Raw genomic sequence first — 20,537 nt, 5'->3', positions numbered from 1 at the left:
CCACGATTCTTTGAGCTTCTAAGTACAGAAGACTGGAAGATGTGTGATTTAGTGCCACTAATGTGTAGTGGTGTGTGGAAGGATTACTAAGGAGGTGTGTGTGTGTGTGTTTTTTTGACTGGAAGCTGCTGCTAATAATTGCATTTTCCCCCCCCCCCAACGTACAGCCTTCCTTCCCCTTTCTCCCCATTTACCCTAATCTAGGTTATTTAGTCTATTGAGTGCTTGTATCTGTCAGTGTAAATAAACATCCATAAATAAGTAATATAAATAAGTCATATTTTGCGCTGAGTGGAGCTTCCACCCTGCTCGCTCTCCCTCATATTACAATGAGTTTTGCCCTAATAAAGCTCGTTTAAAGGAGTTCGATTGCATCCGCTCGCCTTCCAAGACCTTAAAATAACTCAGTCCAGACGTACAGTGTTTTGATAGCAGATGTGATGACATTCTTTTGTGCCTGTGTGTGTGTGTGTGTGTGTGTGTGTGCGTGTGTGTGAGTGCGTGCGTGCGTGAGTGCGTGCGTGCGTGCGTGCGTGCGTGCCCATACGTGTTTGAGGGCCCACCTCCTCCATCATTGTCACCATAACTCTTTGTCTGTCTTGCCTCTGTTAAGGAAAAGGCTGCTCGGTCTCTGACTGTCTGACCCACATATGGTGAGGGTTTACTTTCAGCCCCTCTGCGTGTCGGCGGCACACACTGTGCGTATGTGTGGGTACGTGTGTGTTTGTGGCGATGGGGGATTGGTCCCATAGATCAGGGCAATCACTCACTCATGTGTGATGCTCCATCTGCTCTCAGCTTCTAACTGCTCAGCTGTACAGATACATAAACATACTCAGCGGTGCATTTTTATTTCCTTGCTTTTTCCGCAATTTCCATCAGAACATTTTTTTTTGTTCCCATTCTTGGAGGTATGAATGGATGTACTCTCTTCTCAAACAACGCACGGCAGGAGGAGGACAACAACGAGTGTATGACTGCCCACAGAGCTCTGCTGATGTGTTTTTAAGGGAGCAGCTTGAAGTGCCCCAGTGCTTCTTTGGTTCTTCTGTCGTCCTTCCTTTTTGTTAGGGACTAAAAACGGCACAATATCGGTGAAAGACACACACAGACATGCTCAGCTCTGGTTCGTCATGCTTTTGTCATCATCTATAGGTCAGGTTCTGATTAGATAGCACTGAGTGAACTCGGCACCAAAGAGAAGATTCAAGGATGTAGTGAAAGGAGGACATGGAGATTGCTGGTGTCACAGCAATGAAGGGATAGGGTTGGATGGAGAGTGATCATCTGCTGTGGGCCGGTGGGGGTTGAAGCCGATCGCAGCTGACTGTGAGCAAAGGCAGGGATACCACCCAGAACGGGTCGCCAGTCAATCTCAGGGCAAACCTTCAGAGACGGACAGTTGGACACACTCGCATTCACACCAACAAGCAATCTAAAGTGACCATTTCACCTCAAACACGTGCATTCGGTCTGCGTGAAGAAAGCCAAAGTACCCAGAGAAAATCCATACCCAAAGAACCTGCATACTCCACACAGGGATTCCTCACACAGGACATGAACTCATTGAGGCAAGAGCACTTTCACCCACACCACTATGTGGCTCTGTAGCAAGAAACCTCATCCAGAGGAGTTTAGTCGAGGCTTCACTTATTTTCTTTCATCCTCATGAATAACTGTTAGCTTTGGATTCAATCGTAAATCCTTATCAGCAGATGGAATTTGGCTATTAATCATGGAAATGCAGGCTTTATAAGACATGCCTCCATGTTGAGTCTTGACCTTTGAGGTAATGATTAGTATAGAGAGAATGAATAAAATAAATAAACAGCTTTTACATGATTCCATGAAGACAGTATCTATAATGGGAAACAAGTCAGATGCTTTCTTGTCACACGTTTTTCAACGTCTTGATTCTGAGTTTTTTTTCATCACCTTCTTGCTGTTCTTTCATTTCCCTTTGTTCTGAAGAGGGCCACACTGAATTCCCCACTTAACAAGCCCCCCCCCCCCCCCCCCCAACAACACACATGCACATTCACATGGGTCCCCCTTCCACTCTACTTCAAAGTCAGGAATGTGGGGCTTGCTACCATTATGCATGGGTAGACCCAGTTATGTCAAGTTTACCCCTTTTTAAAGGTGTGTGTGTGTGTGTGTGTGTGTGTGTGTGTGTGTGTGTGTGTGTGTGTGTGTGTGTGTGTGTGTGTGTGTGTGTGTGTGTGTGTGTGTGTGTGTGTGTGTGTGTGTGTGTGTGTGTGTGTATGCAAGTGTGTGTTCCCACATGCTATTTGTGAGCCCTGCATGCTTTATGTTCGTGCACATCTCCAAATCTGCTTTGAAATGTCAAAACTATTACCCGATCTTCATGCTCCTGCTGGTGTTATGGCACTCAGACAGACATGGGAACACCTGGCTACACTATGCATTTGCTTCTAAATTATAGGAGTCTGACTCACAATACTGCAGCATCAGAGCCTCTTTGCCTCAGATTTTACCTGTCTTCTTACTTTGTCTTACTTAAGTTTATTATTACTGTCTTCTTTTACGTCACGCATATGTGACGTCACGATAGAGGGTCATCACATTTATTCCGGGCCAAATTGTTGAAGTTCATAGTTAAATAACCTGTTGTAGACGTCTTTGTGCCCAATATTTCAGCACACCTTCCGAAGTCTAGTAGAGCCCATGTCTCGACAGGTCTGCACAATATGAGGCAAGCGGCCATCATGCAGGTAGTACCTGTATTGTGAAGACGACTCGGGCTTCAGACCGGTATAGGAACCTTCGGATTTGACCACTGACTACGTCAGTTTATCCAAAAGATCTCTTTTATGGTCATATTCCATGCAGCTGGCGATGAAGCTTGTGTGGAATTACAAATACTTGATGCTACATTTCAGCAGAACCTGTTTGAATAGAAGCCCACCAGTCAGACTAACAATTTACTTTTTAGAGGCGCGAAGGGGTTTAAAGAGAAAGAGGCTGCTGTGGCTTCTTTGAGACACTGTGAAAATTGAGGGATTATCTAGAGAGCCAGTATAAGAACTGGCACGGGTTGAATGATGATCGTCATGATGACATGAATCAGGAAATGCTACCTTAGTTTGGGTTCTTCAATTAAAGAAAAAAAAAAAAAGAGAATTGAACGTAAGAGGTGCCAATGGAAGCAACGGCGTATGCTCTTGTTCTTCTATGCTGCTTTAACCCCTTCATCCCTGATGCATTCCTCGACTTTCATCACTTTTCCATCCACTCATAAGTTATCTTTCTCTCATTTTACCTTTAAGGCACACAATGACACACCTCCCTCTCCCAATGACACACCTCCCTCTCCCGACCTCTGGATCGCTCACATGTACACAATCGTGTTCTCTCGTACACGGAGTGCACAAGAATCCTGAAGAGCAAAAATAAACCAACATCTCTGGTGAGCTGAGAGAGTGAGCCATCATTAAAGGAACAAACTCAAAGATATTCTAACTAGTTTCTTTCATTATCTACAGTAGATATTGAAGTTTGTTTGTTTTTTTCCTATACAATATAAGGCCTCTTCTCTCTAAGGAGCACAAATACTGTGGAAACACCCCCTTTGTCTCTTTTTATTCCCTATTTTGCACAGCTGACAAACAACATTAGCATTCCAGGAAGGAATATCATTTGTAGGTCATGGAATTTATTTATTTTTTTTACATATGAAATGCTTGGTTGCAGTTTAAGAATTCATTGAGAGACAAAAACTATACATTTTCTTCTGCTGCAAATGTAATGTATTGGTCGGAATAAAATTCAGACAACCCTGATTATAAGAGAATTCCATTCTTTTCAAGGCTCATATTTTGTCGAAAAAAGGTTTTGCGGCCCAAATCTGTTTTTTTAAAAGAAAAGAAAACCTTTTTGTTTCAAAAATCTATTCTTAAGTTGAAGTCAAGGTGACATTTTCATTTTCAAATAGCAGTGAAACACAAATATAAAGACAATATTCATACATGCACGAACCAAGCTATTTACAATTGGCTGCGGTGAGTCGTGACTGGGTTCTCATCCTATACAAACTGTTCAAGTTATCATTTTGGGCAATTTTGCAGCCTGTTTTTTTTTTTTCGACGCACTCAAACCTGTTTTTGAGTGTGAGTGACCCATACCAACCATATGTACAGAGATTCAATAAAACACTCTCATAGAAGCTGGATCAATATTAATATAAATGGTGTTTTTTGTTTTTTTTACACGGAGCTCATCAACATGGTGCCCAAGTCGTTTTGTACCACATGGTTGTTCATGAATACATGAGCCTGTGCAGAAAGCTTCTTCCTGAAACTAGTGCTGGGAAAGTAAAAAAAAATAAAAATAGATTTGATTGAATTATGTTAAAATCTTTAAATACTGGATATTAGACACATGGATGCACGCAGTCTAAATTGTGCTACTTTGCCGAACTTGCTATACGTTTCCTGGTTGCGTACCGTTTTCTATAACGTCTCCTCAGCCTATTCGTCACACAGATCTCCTGCCCCACTGGCTGCGCTCCAGCTATCATTGCTCTCATGCTTCGGTTCAGCCTGCTCCTCCAATAGCTCTTCACCCTTGTTGCCATCCAACGTATTCAAGATGCCTCGTTTTTAAAACCTTTGAATGGCTTAGTAACATCGTCCAGCACTTGTAGCTCGCAGCATCCGACACCCAGCATAATCCTTTTGTTTCTGAAGGAAAAACAACGGGAGCCAGATATTAACCCCCCCCCCCCCCCCCCAATATAAGACGACGCCACTTTTTCACACCAACGTTCACGCCAGTGTTCACAACAATGCGTTATCTCCTAGTGTCTTCTTGCTCCCCATTCCTCCACGCTAAATCGCCCGGCCTCATCTTTTTTCCTGCTTTCCTGCAACCGTTATTTAAGACAGTGCCTCTAATGTGTTCAAAGTCTTTTAATGCTACATTATACATGTTGACAGGAGAGGAGCGTCTCCCGAAAACACTGGCACGACAGCGTTCTGTGAATCCATCCATCAGGCACTTAGTGGAAAGCTAAGCAGCGCAGAGGACACAATGAGACAGCGGCAGCTTCTCCCATTATTACCGACTGTTGCATTGATTTCCTGACTTGGCTCGTATGCACATGCAGCTGTACATGTGTACCACTGTAAACAACTTGTGATTTTTATTCATGCAGGGGAAAAAAAACAAAAAAAAAAAAAAAAAAACAGGCTTTTGCATGTTAATATCTGGCAGGTGCATGTAGGTAAATGCAAAAAAATAAAAATAAAAAGCAAAGACCTGGAACATACATGCACAGGCGTGCCAGGTTGCACAACCACGCAGTGCTGCACACATAGCAGCTAAACTCTTCTAAACCTGCAGCCCCTCCATGTTAACTTCATTTTCCGACTGTAGCCACGGTTCCAAGGCAGTCACTCAACTTGATTTAATTAGGCATCCTTTACGTATCCCATCCATCCATCCCTTCCTCCTTCCATCTGTTCGGTTTATAAATTCCATAATCTTTTGTTCTCTCCCAGGGTTGTGGTGAACAGCCTCGGCCGCAGCGCTTGTGGAATGAATTGATTTGAAACGATTTATTACCTGTTGTTTTCACATGTCACCCACTCTCACTCACCCACCTTCTCTCCTGCAGAGGAGGAGAGAAAGCCGGCATGGACTATTTACATTACCCCCCCCCCCCCCCCCCCCCCCCCAAAAAGTGTTTTTTGTTCATTTTACTGTTTGTAGCTCGTTTCTGAAATGATAATGAAATTATTTAAATCCATTGAAGTCAGTAAAAATGGGCAAAGTGAGATAAAGTACGAGGAGCCATTGCTTTGTAGTTGAGGTCGATTTTTCACAGGACGTACAGCCTGACAGGCAGATGGATACAAACAGACGATGGGAAGGCTGACAGAAAGACAGACTTTTATTCTCTGTATTACATTGTTTGTGTGAGCCAAAGCAGTCCAGCCTCGGACTGGTCATTAGCCAGTGAACCGGACCTGGGTGTCTGGTCCAGAGATGGATGTTGCTGCCAGTGGAAGTACCTCGTTTTTGTGAGGCAGAGGGGCAAAAAAATGATGCGGAGATCCCACAGAACAAAGGCTATTATTTTACCTGTGTGTGTATGTGTGTGTGTGTGTGTGTGTGTGCGCACGCGCGCGTGTCAGTCACCATTTTTCCTTATTCTGTTTGTCAGGAGTTCAAAACTGTGTTACCACATGTGTAGGTATGCACGTGTTTGTGTATCCCTGTGTGCTCGTCTGCATGCGTGCCGTCCGTGAATGAAATGTATCCTTTGTTTACGGGCCCATTATCGAGATAATAACATCCATATTTCCCCTCATCTCCGGCGCTTTATCACAGCCTTATGAGCTCTTTCTCTCACTCTCTCACTCTATCGCTCTCTGCCTCTTTCACGCTATCCCTCGGTGTGTGACACACACAAACACACACACACACAGAGGCGGCCAGAGATAATGGGATTGTTGCCCCTGGTTTCTTTTGGTTGGGGTTGTAAATACATTCTTTCTCTTTCATCACAGAGCGTGCGTGTGCGTGCGTGTGTTCAGCCATGTACATATCAATCCAAGTGGCTGCGGTATTAATGCACGCATATCTATCACTGTCGGTGCACGGGTGTGTTTTCATCTTATCGTTCCTCCATCTATCTGGATGTGAACCTATTTGTCTGTGTGCATGCACAAGTGTGTGTTCAGTATCATTTTCCAGCCAGTCACTGCATGCTGTCCCTCCCCTGTCAGTCTGGGCTGATAGCAGGACGACTCCACGAGGCTCAGTGACGGAGAGCTCATACTCCAGAGGGGGGGAGGTGGTGGTGGTGGTGGTGGTGAACGTCTGATTTGCTGCCAAGATGTCTTTGGCTCACAGCCAGCCAATCTCCGATCTACATCTTGGCAAATGATTCACCAAAACGCACAGAAATGCGCGAGGGTTGGTGAGTGTGCGTGTGTTTGGCTTCGGGTGCGTCGGGTTGGTTAAGTTTACCTTGAATCCCACACACACTCAGTGACTCAGTGTTGTGTTTCGACGCGGCTGCGGTGAATTCTTCCTCCTATCATCTCTGAAGTTGGTTTTCATTATTTCCTTGCAGGTGCCATTTAAAATCGCCTTTATTACAGTCGTGATAACACAATTATCCCATCGCTAATGTTCCTCTCCATGCATCTCGCTCTGTAATCATGCCTGTGTTCACAATAATTATCCCATACTCAATACTGCTTTTACCACAGCCTTTTAATTAAGCCGCTTACACGGTCCCTGCGAAGAAGGCACTTTCAACTTTGTCCAAAATTTGGATAATTTCACATCACCTCGCAGTATTATGATATTGTGCTGGAGCTGAGGTAAATGCAGCCTATTCCCTCAGTTGGAAGAACATTAAACCTTCTTTATGACCATAATAATATTTATGCTGCCTGAATACGTTTTTGTTTTATGGCTATAGAATTGTTAACAAACGTACACTGAAAGAGTGCTTCTACTCCATTTTTCAACATGAACTTAACTTTCAATATCTGGCAGTTCTTCGATGTTACTGTGTGACTGTGTCTGTGACTGGTTGATCATACTGCAGGCGTTCCGAGGGCCACTGTAACGACGAGTACACGGAGCAAAGCTCTTTTTAGTTGCTGGCGTTTCTAGATATAGTGTGGTGTAGGAGTTGTGGGGAGTACACGTGTCAGACCCTGTCAGCAGCGACAGGATCCAACAATAAGGCTTAAGTAGTGTTTTTGAATTTCAGTGAAGATTTTCGACCAGAAATCTGTTATGTCAGTAGGTACACGTCTGAAGCTGTCTTCTTCTGTCTTCTCTTGCAGATCTTGGTGAACTCTGCCAGTCCAAACCGTCCTGCGGTCCTCTACGAGAAGGTGACCGTAAGCGAGGCAGGAAGCCCCTTACTGAGAGACATGTTGTTCAGCCCTGACCTGCAGCACATCTACACTCTGACGGACAGACAGGTGAGTTCACGTTGTCCCTTAATGAGGGCACGTTCACTGTCCGCTCAGCCATGAAGACGATCCGTTCAATTTCTATATGCGAGGAAGGCAAACACGCGTAGCCCTCAGCAGACCCCAGCACGGTTACTTTCTTTTGAAAGCAGCGTTCACTCCCGTTTTACTTATTAGTTATACAAATATAATTATATAATAATTTCCCTAACCGCTGTCCCAACTCATTCCCGCTGGATTTAATTACACTGCAACACACCAGCCACAGACATTACCGCCGGGACGGTTTGCTAATAATCAAGACATTAGGCACACAGAGACATGGGGCGGGGGGGGGGGGGGGGGGGGGGGGGGGGGGGGTGTATTATAGGTCACATGTGGTCTGCGAGCGTGTGCGTGGGAGTTCATGTGGTCATTACCAGCTCCACCGCTGGTGAAAGCCGCGTCTACTTTGATGGTGAGACGCGGGGAGGGAAGGGGGGGTGGAGGTGGAGGAGGGAAGGGGGGGGGGGGGGGGGGGGGGGCGAGGATAGCGTGTCGCATCTTTGTCGCTCCCCGCGCCCAGCTGCTCCCCTCGTTTTTCCGTCTCATTAATGCCGTGAGTGAAAGGAAGGAAAGATGAAGGGAGTGTGTGCGAGAGGAAAGTGGGAGAGAATTTGAATATTTTTCGTACTTAATAGTTTGGAATCTGTGGCGAGAGCGAAAATAGTTTTGGTGTGAGGTGGTCAGATCCGTCTATAAGATGCGGTGTTGTGTCGTTTTTCTGTTTCGCTAATAGTCCGTAATTGACAACTTGGGGATGTCGTAATTAAGTGTTAACCGTGGTAAACGCAGTGCAGTGTGAGTCCTTTGCAGGGTAATAAATCACAGTTAATTTGAGATCTCAGGCTCAGGTGGGTGAACCATGGACTATTTGCAAAGTTCAAACAGGTTATTACATACCGTTCTAATATGAAGTTAAAACTAACATTGGCAGCAAAATAGCCTTAATTAGTTTCTGCAATACTGTCATAACCTTCGCACAATGTTGTTTTGACACTCTTAAATTTATATTACAAAAAAAAGAAGAAATCTTTAAAGTTACAAGATCAAAAAAAAAAAAAAAAAAGGAGAATAATTAGAAGAAATAATTGCCCTGTGGTGGACTGGGTATCTATCCAGTGAATATCCAGCCTTTGCCCGTCGTCCTCAAAATCTAGCATCGTAGATTTAAAACGGATTAGAACTTGTGTGAGAATATGATGTTTCTTCCTTGCGTCTCGGGTAGGGTGGCTTAATCAAATGTTTTCTTACACATGTTTAGTTCTCGTCCTGTCATTTATTAACAGACATTGCGTCATCTCATAAACATGCAAAGGCTAAAAATAGGTAGGCCCATGCTGACGCATTTTAAGTTTTCGCCACTCCCCGAGGAGGTTCTATTTCTCAATAACGTCCATCTTGAAATATCGTGTCTGTCGTTTATATATAGCATTTTCAATGTTCCTGTAAATGTACCTGGACATTTCTCCAGTAATTAGAAGAAGATAGGAAGTGAGTTACAGGCATGAGCAACCACCCTTGTTTACTCCAGCACCCACTTTACCTCATTAAGCTTGTTGAAAAATCGGAATTTCCAACAGTCACTGTGATTATGCAATGTACATTTGCAGTATGGGGCTTCATTTCTTTCACTGTTGGGATTAATGTGAATCTCTTAATGCCGCTGCGTGTTTGGGGGCGAGCAGCTCGGTAGCAGAAGAGCCGGTCACGCACTGATACACACATGTGCGAGTAGCACAAGGCACACAACTTGGCAGCTGAGGGCAGGGAAGACACATGCATACATACACACTCATTCATAGCAGCACTTAAAGGCACTGGTAGAAGACAGGAACATACACTCCGGCTCTCACACCCGTGCAGCCGTTTACACTGAAGGACATTGTGTCTCCATCCACCCAACATGCCCTTTTCTTCAGACCCCCCCCCCCCCCCCCCCACACACACATTTTCTGTCTCGTGTACACACACACACACACACACTCACACACACACTCACACACACACACACACACACACAGAGCTTCATCTCTCTCTGCGTTTGATCCCCATTAATGGTTACCAGGCTCGGGTTAAGCAGAATTGTGGGGTGGGGGTGGGCTGCGAGACCCCTCAGCTAAACCCCCTTTCCAACACTAATGACTAGAGGGGGCAATTCCCTTCTCTCGCCCTCTGTCCTACCCTCATCTTTATCCCTTGCCCTCCATCTATACCACCATGCTCCCACCCCCTCCTCTACTTTTTTCAAATCCTCACTTTAACTACCACACATACACACACACACACCCACACACACACACACACACACACACACACACACACTCCCATGTTTCCATCTAAGCCCAAATTGAGTCCTCCCCTCTCAAATGCCTTTCACTGATCCCATCCCCATATTTTTAATGATTTCCCACTATCTATGCCCCCCCACCCACACACACATACACACACTCAAACAGGCCAGGCTGGGAAATAGTTGCACTGACGGAGAGCTGGATCGATGAAGGGAAAAGATAGAGGGACAGTTTTGAGTTAAAACAAAATGATACGGTCGCTCACACTCATTAACATACCATTTAATTTGAAGGCTCACATCCCCTATTTTTCTTTTAGACGAAACGTATGCAGCCCTGGATTCTGTGTGTGTGTGTGTGTGTGTGTGTGTGTGTGTGTGTGTGTGTGTGTGTGTGTGTGTGTGTGTGTGTGTGTGTGTGTGTGTGTGTGTGTGTGTGTGTGTGTGTGTGTGTGTGTGTGTGTGTGTGTGTGTGTGTGTGTGTGTGTGTGTGTGTGTGTGTGTGTGTGTGTCTGTGTGTGTGTGTGTGTGTGTGGCTGGTTGCCTGCGGGGGTTCCTCAGACAAGCCAAGCACATTAAGGTGTCACTGGACATATTCACTGATGCGTAGCCCACGACAAGTTCCCCTATCCTCTTCGCGCGCGCACACACACACACACACACACACACACACACACACACACACACACACACACACACACACACACACACACACACACACACACACATGCAGAAGCCCAGGCTGTGAGTCAGAGTTAGGGGGCGAGGCCCAATGATTTATGACTCGCGCTGTTCCAGCTATATTCATCACTGTCTTTATTATCAATGGAGGATATGACAGCAGGAGAGGACGACCCACTGAGTGTGTGTGTGTTTGATGAGACAGTATGTTATTACAGGAAATTTAGATCAGTTTATTTTTGACTGCAGCCGCGCTTGTACGGCTCAGTGTCCGCCACTGTGCCTTGTGTTTTAGCACATTTGCACGTTTGACTTTGTGCACGTGGGGAAATAAAAAAAGATAAAGACATTTAAAAAAAATAAAAAACGGTCTCTAACTTAGTCCGGAACTGTGCAAGCACACACGTTTTCAAGCCTTTTACTCCTGATTGAAAACTTGTTCACTACCGCTGGTTAGTAAAGGTTGTTTTATTCATCTTCAAAAATGTAAAAGGCTCCCTGAGCACAATGCCACTCTCTGAGTCCACGTTAACTTTTGAAGTGTCGTCCCGGTGCAGAACAGCCACTGTAGGGAAATCAGCTGTGTCTTGGCTCAGTCAAGACTTCCCATCATCTAATCATTCCCTCCTCTGTTTTATCGCCAAAAAGGTTGAACGCTGCAACTGCATTTGATGCCGCATCTGCTATTCTGGCAGTCTTTGTACCCACACTTGGTCTGAGTATCATCCACACATGGCCGCACCCATCCTCGTGTCTTTGATGGCAGCCATTGGATATGATAGGGGTGTAGTGTGTGGTGCCGCCTAATTGCTAAAAGCATGAATATTCATCTCTGGTGTGAGAAGGGGGCTCAAGCATTTGGAGCGAGAGTGAGCATGCTGGAAACGGACAAAAAAAAAAAAAGAAGAAAAAAAAAAAAGACTTGGTCGGCTTGATACAGTGGCGGGAAATTATGTATTATGTGTATGCATGAGACAACCTTTGTTCAAGTGTCAAGGATGCTCCTCAGAGTGCCACTGTTTGTGTGTTTGCACATGGGGAAGAAAACAAATTCCTTACCAAGATAGAGTTTATGTGTTTGCGCGTTGATTCATCTTGCACGCTTTTGCCGGGAATCTACATTTTGGACAAACAAGCAGCCTTCGGGGCAGATCATTTAAACTGCACATTTGTATGTAATTCTGTGTGTGGGCTAACTCCATTGTCTGGCTCTGTTATTGATCATGCGGAAGAGCTTTCTCCCTCCACATTTCACCAGCGCTGTCATCACCCCCAAGGATCTGGCGGTTATGCACGCGAGTTTACACACACAGAGTTCTGATGCCTCTCAAAAGACGACGTTTTGACTCTCTACTATAGTCTAACACTGGGCGCTGTGGCGCTGTTGCTTTAATTCTCTTCGTAAGACTCCATCAAGTACGATATTACCCGTCGGATTTCAACAGATAGCTTGCGTGCGTGTCTGTGACGCGCGCACGCGCTTCCGTGTGTATTTACGTTCACATGTTACTGATTCGCTGCCAATCTCGTTAGCAAACACATTACCGCAGACTGACATCCACGTACATAGTAAGCATCTGGTTGGATCAATCAACACTGACATTTTGGTGAACTACATACAGCTAATCAGTCACTTCTAAGTAGCTCGAGGATTAATTTTTCCCCAATTTATCAAACTGTGGCCGACCGAGGAACTCCTGAAGTTAACAAGCGCATAATGTGCTGTTTTAAACACCAGCCTTTTGTCGGCTGACACTTTTGTTTTATCATTCGGAGTGTGTCGCGTGGATGTAAATGAACAGATTAGAAGCGAGGGTGGTGGGATGACTTCTCTTTCAGGATTTTATATAACATGCTTCTCTTTCTTTTAGTTTAGATTATGAACTGAGTCCATGCAACCTCCAGCCCTTTTCATTTACATTCATGAGCACGACGACATTTTCATCTCTTGGCTTGACAGTGTAAAGCTTGAATGAGTGCTTGTGTGTGTGTATGTGTGTGATGCCGCACACACACACACACACACACACACACTCATTGTTATGTAAATGTTAATAGACCAGGTGCAGTGAGGCGAAGACAGGAGTACAGTGACTGGGAAGGAGGGGTGCTGGCTGGGGTAGGGGTGTAGCCATGTCGGTATATGGCACTCAATTACAAGGGTTCAGACCATTACGCTGCCTTCCTCAGCACTGGACCGAGTGCTTCACGGCGCATGATTAACACTAGTGTTAGGCACACTCTGCTGCGCTCTCACATGTATGTAGAGGTCCACCTTTGTAGGCTTGTTCTCCAGTCAGGAAAACGTTCGCCCCGTGCTCGCGCGCCCCTTCTGTGGGAAAATATGGGAAAACGTTCGCCGAGGGCTTGCGTTTGGATATACTGTAGCTCTGATGAAAATGTGACTCCAAACAGTTACTATTTCTAATGCTTTGTAGTTCCCTCCTGCATTTCTGGCAGAAAATAGACCCGAGCGGAAGATAATGGTGTAACAGGTCAAAAAAAACAAAAAACACACACAAAGAAAGCATAATGCTTCTGTTGCTTTTTGTGAGAAAACTTGAAATGTTGAGTCTAAAGTAAAACCGAATAACAAATTGTTGTTTTCTCACGTAGTATTTCAACTGCACTCTCAAAATGTCATATTTAAATCTCACGTTTTGTTGCTTTTCATCAGTTATCCAAATCCATTCTTTAATTTTGACTTCGTTCTTAGCATTTTCAGAACATTTATCATTATGTCCAAAGGTAAAAAAAAAAAAAAAACCCAGAGTGAGATGTTTTATTATTGATCACCTTATGAAAATGATAATAAAGGCAGATAAATCAAATCAAATGGCAATTAAAATCAAAACAAATCCTGCTTAATTATCGAGACAAGGAAGATTTCAGTGTTTCAAACATCGTTTGTCTCGATTTGATACAAGATCATCTTTCTTGTATCACTCTCTCCCTCCTGTTATTTTTTTTTTTCCCTTTAAACCTGCGTGTTTGGGTGACTGTCTGTGTTGTGCCTCATCAAAAAAGTCTGCTCCGACACTTGTCTTGTGCGTGATGCTATCGGCCCTAATGGAAGTCTCGCTGCTGGCAGATAGCGCTGTCTCTCTCTCATCTTTCTCTGTTTTACTTCCAACGACTTTTCCCAAAGGACGGCGCGATAGAGCCGACTGATAGGGTTAGGAACGAGGCGAGACGGATTGGGAGGTTAATGGTTTCTCCTTCCCCACGGCTCCCCCCCCCCTTTCGTCGTCCGCTCTCTTCTCAATCACTATCAATCGGCCGTACAGTCGGTTCCTCATGTTGCCTGGCAGCGGCCTGGGCAAGAGGACGTGGCTCTGACTTGATTGTCATGGAAGCGAGGCCAATCGTAAGCTTGCGCGGACCCCTCCGTGCTGCTCCGCGCGGCCCCGGCGTACGCCGTCTCGTGCCTCAACCAGAAGTCACACTGAGTCGAACAAGAAAGCGCCGCACACGCGTGACAGCGCAGGGAATTGTTTTGAATTCAAGTCAAACTTCTTTTCAGATTCGCGCACAGCAGGCCTCATCAGACCCAGTTATGAAGCATCAAATGGGGCGAACGGGAAAAGTAGAAGGAGCACGTTTTCATTCAATGTTTGCTGTCAGAAATGACAAAAAGGAAGAAAATGACACTGATGAATGCAACCGTAAAAGCAGTTGCGCATAATAACTCGAGCTGTCAGTAAGAATGGGTTTCTTTTTTTTAATACATACTTTCTACCATCGTTTTCGACAAAACCTAAAAATAGAAAACCATGAAGACCAGCCCCCTGCGGGCACAGCTGTGGACTCTATACAGCTGTTTGTGTCAGTTACTGCACTTCAGTAAGGGTCATCGTTGAGCCTCACATGTCGAGGAACCCAAAGTACCTAGAGAAGACCATGTAATGCACAGGGAGAAGGTGCAAATGCCACACTGAAAGGCCCAGCCTGGTCTTAAAATGAGACAAATGACATTCCAAGAGGGGGCCTAACCCAATACACCACTTTGCAGCGCTCTCCGCAGCATCACAGCTGCTACAGTTCTTGTCTTCTTGTCTTTTAATGACTAATTATCTATTTTTCATGCACGAAGCATATCTTAATCTAATGCTCTCCCAATCACAACTTTAAAACACTCGATTATTATAAATGAAAACGCTGTTTGGTACTGGCAGTTTAGATTTGGCAATGAGTTTTTTTCTCGGCTGCAACCCGCATACACCGCTCTGCTCCTCATCCCACAGATGCATGTTCCCCAGCATTAGTCCAAAGGTTAGAAAACAGGCTTTGCAAAAGTAAAATATTTTATGTACTCTTTACACGGCTTCCTCTTATACATGTTCAATGGAGCACATGTAGAAATGTGGCAGCGTACGGAAAGTTTAAATATCTCTGAAGATCAGGCAGGCGTCAGTATAGCTTTGTTGAATTGTCTCGAAATTGCCGTCAACAAACATGGCCATTGTAAAAAAACCAACAAAAAAAAAAACCCAACTAAGTCCTGTTACTTTTGGTTGAGTTGGATGACTGCACGTATACGCAGGCCAAGTCAGTCATGCAGATTTAGTTTATCCTCCACAGTTGGGTGCCCGCTCTGCACAAACACTATCCATCCATACACCAACCAGGCGCCACTTCTGCAACTCCGGTGAGAGCAAATAAAGAAAAGCAGCATTTGTCCTTTTTTTTTTTTTTTTTTTTCTTCCCCTTCCCTTTCCCTCCCCGCTCTCCTCTGGTTCTCTCGGTCTGTGTATATGGTGGTGGGTCGCCTGGCAGTGCTAATGGAAATGCCAGCTGTGTGGCTCCTCACTCCTCACCAAGTCCATTTACTAAAGTGACAGAGTCATTTACCAGGCAGACGGCCTCTCCCATCCTCACTTAATTAGAAGACCCCTAGGCCTGTCTACCTTAGCCGGCTACATTTACCTCTTTCTCTTTCTTTTTCTCGCTCTGCACTTTTTTTGTTCCGATTCTTTGTTTTCGGCAGTTTTTCAATCTCTGTCTCCTCCTTCGTCTCTGTCTCACTTTTTCTCGTCGCTCTGGGTTCCTCTGTGTCCCCGCTCTCTATCTGTCAGCTCCTTTCTCACTTGAGGAATAGAGTAGAAGGAACAAATGGCTACACTAAGACGGAGAGCGTATTGACCTATTGTTTGAGATCAGCTCCTCTTGAAGGAGGTAATGGGAATGTCTGGAAAATGAAGATGCGGAATTGCGTCCCTCTTCATCGTCATCTTCATCACATGAAGTTTAGTCTGTCTGACTCTTTTATTTTGTTTGGGTTGCCACGTCCCACTGTTGACTTGCTTTTAACCATTTAAAAGAATTTTCTTCTTTCGATTTTGTTTTGTTTTGAGTCATTGTACAGTTTAAAATCACAAATACTTTTTTGCAGAATACAGAGGACAACCGTTCAGTCAAGATTAACCAGCGAGGCTCACATTTATACAGCACATACATTTCTATAGGCATACACCATTCACAGTCGTGATGATTTTACAGTAAAACCTCTGATGTAGGGACGCCCTAAGGTCTAAAAGCAAGTGTCCCCTGAAGACAGGTGTCCTCTTTTCGAAGGGACAGGACACGAGGACAAATTGTAGGACCAGTTGATATTGAACGAACCAAGCGCCAAATATGTTGTGGTCATTTAAAAGCACATAACCGAACCAATACAAAGATGTATACAATATACAGTATATACATATACATGTAGATAAGATGTATACAACATATTTATTAAATAAGATTTCATTTACTTCAGGGACCACATACAGTCCAGTTTCATCTTGAGTGGACCAGACTGGTAAAATATTACACTAGAAAGCTTTTCTTTGTCGTGGCCACAGTGTATGGAATGAAATTGTCTATATTTTTGCAAGATCAAACAGTTAGTACTGAAAATGTTTACAACCTCAACATAAAGTCCATTTTAATGAAACATTCCGGTGCAAAAATACAATGAAATGTCAAAATAAAACTCGTATAAATCCTTCATAACCACCTTGCTTGGTGGGTTTGTGGGACCAGATTGGAGCCTCTTGCGGTTCGGTTTTGGCCCACAGGCCTTATGTTCTCTGCTGTTAAGGGAAAGTGAAACCTTCGTGTGTGCAGAGGACGCGTGGCGTCAAAATCGTCATCCGTCCTGTTAGATTCAGATCTCCAAACTAATCTCCGCTCCTCACAGGTTCTACTGTATTTATAGATAGAAATCATCGACCAAGTTCTCATAATGAGTAAAACTAATACATGTATCGAAATATCAGGAACAAGTTCTAGTGAGAAACTGAATATTGAAGAACTAATGAACAAACAGTATATCAACATAAAATGAACACATTAAAAAAAGACAAAGGAGGCCTTTTGTCACCAGGTCCCTTTTTCATCTTGTTTGCAAACTTTCCTGGTTTTAGTTTCTGGGGATTTTTCATTTTCATTCCCACATTTCTTGTTGTACTCTTGTCTATCCATTGCATGATGTCAGGGATTTGTGGCTTTAGGGAAAAAGGTTGCCATCACTTTCCCTACTATCAAGAGCAAGATTCGGAGCATGTATCGCCTGTAGACTTGGCCCCTTAACCATTCACCGGCTTTACCGACTCACAAGGGGTCAACGAGAAATGATCATTTACAAATGACTGTATATGAAACACTTTGAAGGTGGTGGCCTTAATTTTATTGCACAAATTGCACAAAGTATGCACAGCATACTTTAATCCCTTTGGGGGACTTTCCTCTGTGTTGATAGATGTGATGCTTTAAGGTTTAAATTCCCATTATTTGACAAAAAGACAAAGCAGAAACTGTCGATTGTCACAAACTGCTTTTTAACATTTTCCTATCGAGCTGAATTTTACAGAATGTCTCTCTCTGCTTTCCACCTACCTTCACTTCTCGTGTGTTTCCATCGGCAAAAATAATCACACATCCTTGAGCTAAAGTCATCTTCGGGTAATATTCCTGACGTGTAATCAAAGCGCATAAAGAGTTGGTGACTTCATGTATTTACACTAGATGAGAATGACCTTTACTCCTCGTGTGACTTTGCTTTGTCTAAGGCGCTCCAGTAAATAAAGGCGAGTTAGTTTGAAGGTGGTTGCACACTGTGCAGAAGGAAAGAACTCTCTGCCGCAGCCGCTGCTGCATAATCTTATCATGGGCACCTTGCCTGTTTATGTACCTGATATATATGTTGCCTGGTAGCAGTTTGCTGGGACAGCGGGAATTTGAGTTGTCATCTTTATTGGCCTTGAACTCGCAATATGCGCGCACACAAATGACAAATAAATAAGTTGTTTGATCTGCGTCTTGTTCCTCACCGGCGCGGCGTATTGAAGAAGAGATCAAAACCGTATTTCAGGGGAGCGAAAACAATGGAGCGGATGAAAAATTGGGCCCGGCAAAGGAGAGAGAGAGGATGAAAAGATAAATTAAAGAGGCGGAAGAGAAAGGGAGCTGATCAGGAAGGAGAATTGGGCAGGCAGAACACAATATGAGGGAGAGATAAAGCTGGAGAGGAAGGCAGGAAGGGCAGCGGGTGCAAAACAATACTGCAAAATGCTGTCGGGAGGGAGAAAACAAAGGAATACAACTGTCATAGTGGGAACTCCTTTTCCTCCGCCGTGACACATGAAGACCTAATTTAGTCCCAACAGGTCTGCAAGTAGACAGTTACCACATCGGTCATGTCTGTCTCAAACATCTCTGGATTGTATCTGGACATCGCTCAGGAAACTGGAAAGCTGCAACACAGGATTGTTTTTTCCGAATTTTAAATTCCCCCCCCCCATCCTCCCATCTCTTCAGCCGTCCGTCGGCATCTCTCCTTCCCTGTTCGTATCAAAACTCTGACAGCCTTGTTTGCCGTTCTGCTTTTCTCCAATCAGTCAACACATCAAGCTCGGCCCCGTCTTCCATTGATCTCGTAAGCTCCTTACAATCCAGTCAATGCACACATGCTAACAGCAGCCTTTGATACGAGCCGCTCAAATCCCCCCCATCCCCTCCTCCCGCCTCCTCCCCCACGCAGGTATTCCTGCCTAGTTCTCTGGGGTTCATTCCCATTGCTAATGAGTCTAACAACAACCAACATCCCACGACAATAACAAGTCTACTTATTGTAAAATCAGGCCATTTCTAAAAGCTATAGTTTATATTCTGAAAACCAACATCCAGTTGTTGCCGTGTTTATGTCTGTAAGTCAAGGGAGTCAGTGGTGTTTTTTTTACGTTTTTAAATATATTTTAAAGAAATGATTTCTCATGATCGTGTTGGTCAATTGCTACACCATTGCAAGTTCAGATTGGACTCCTCCTCCAGCTTTATTTTTTTGTCTCAACCACAGCGAGTTGAGATTACAGAGTAGAGTCTGGATTGAAGCAGAGGAGCAGTAAAAGAGTCACACATTTCTGAGAACATTTCTCCTGCCAGATTAACATGGCTTCAGTTTTCTTTTTCTTTTTTTTTCTTCCCTCCACTACACGTGGATGTTGAAACCTAACTTCCCATAAATTGACATTCTCCAATTTGACCTTTTAGTGTTTCCCATTAAAGCCAGATCTCTCCACTATGTTTCCCTGGACTGCAGGATTGGAGCGGTTTGAGGTTAAGTGTTAAGCACAAGACGTTTGGCAGTGGCGGTTTAAGATGGCGGGGGCGTTACTAATTTATGATGCCGAGTCTGAGGCAGATATCTAAAAATAACTGAAAATAAACAGCATTTTTCCCCCCCAGACAGTATAACCCAGAGAAGAAGCTTAGACACCCCCCCCTCCTCCTCGCTTCCACTATACACTCTCCCTGTGTTTGAATAAAAAAAAGAAGCCGCAACAAGGCAGATCCTTTTATGTCTTTTAGATTTTACAACCAATGAAAAGCTGCGCTGAAAGCTTTACAGTTCCTCCGGGTTTTGGGGGGGGGGGGGGGGGGGGGGGGGGGGGGGGGGGTGACCGTCACAAAGCCTGTTAGCGGGACGTTTAAAGGCAGGTGATGGCGCTCTGTAAAAACAGATTGGAGAGGAGAGGTGGAAAGTTTACAGCAGAAAGGAGATGTCACGGCGTTACGATATGGTTGAGGTGGAGGTTCGGCTTGCGGGAGGGAGAGAGGGAGCAAGAGGGCAGAATTGAGTTACAGCGGCGGATGCTATTGTAAATAAGGAGATGGCAAAGAGAGAGGAGATGGTGGGCTTGGTTTATAAGGTCATTTAAAGGAGTAATGTGGCGCGCTGTCTGGAATTGGCTTTCATTAAAAGAGCCATCCAGAGAGAGACAGGAAGAGGCAGACGGCACGGAAATGTATGTGTGTGTGTGTGTATATGGGTGGGCTGTGTGTTCCCAACACACATTCACACATTTTTCTGAATCTCCATCCAGTCGCACAAGTGCGTGCCCGGGCTCCTGGAAAGGATTTTATATCCCTATCGGGGGAAAAAGCCATGATGGGTCTTTGCCACATCAAGAGCGGCACGCCACCACCGCCTGCTCAGCAGAGCCAGCGGTGTTGTCACCGATACAGAGACAATTGTGAACAATAGGCCATATCCATCATCGCACGGGGCAATGATAAGG

At 44.5% G+C, this 20,537-nt stretch overlaps 1 protein-coding gene across 1 annotated transcript in view; it reads left to right on the top strand.

Annotated features, from left to right (window-relative positions):
* The window catches only part of plxna1b (plexin A1b), a 197,248-nt gene that overhangs the window by 80,376 nt on the left and 96,335 nt on the right, over window positions 1-20,537 (top strand). Inside the window, exon 4 of the mRNA XM_080461568.1 lies at window positions 7,830-7,970. Coding sequence (XP_080317694.1) covers window positions 7,830-7,970 — 141 coding nt within the window. The remainder of the gene's footprint in view (window positions 1-7,829; window positions 7,971-20,537) is intronic.

This window comes from Lipophrys pholis, assembly GCF_963383615.2.
Source record: "Lipophrys pholis genome assembly, chromosome: 4".
Lineage (NCBI taxonomy): Eukaryota > Metazoa > Chordata > Actinopteri > Blenniiformes > Blenniidae > Lipophrys > Lipophrys pholis.
The sequence above is the reverse complement of the archived record's forward strand: the minus strand, read 5'-3'. Positions and strand labels throughout refer to the sequence as shown.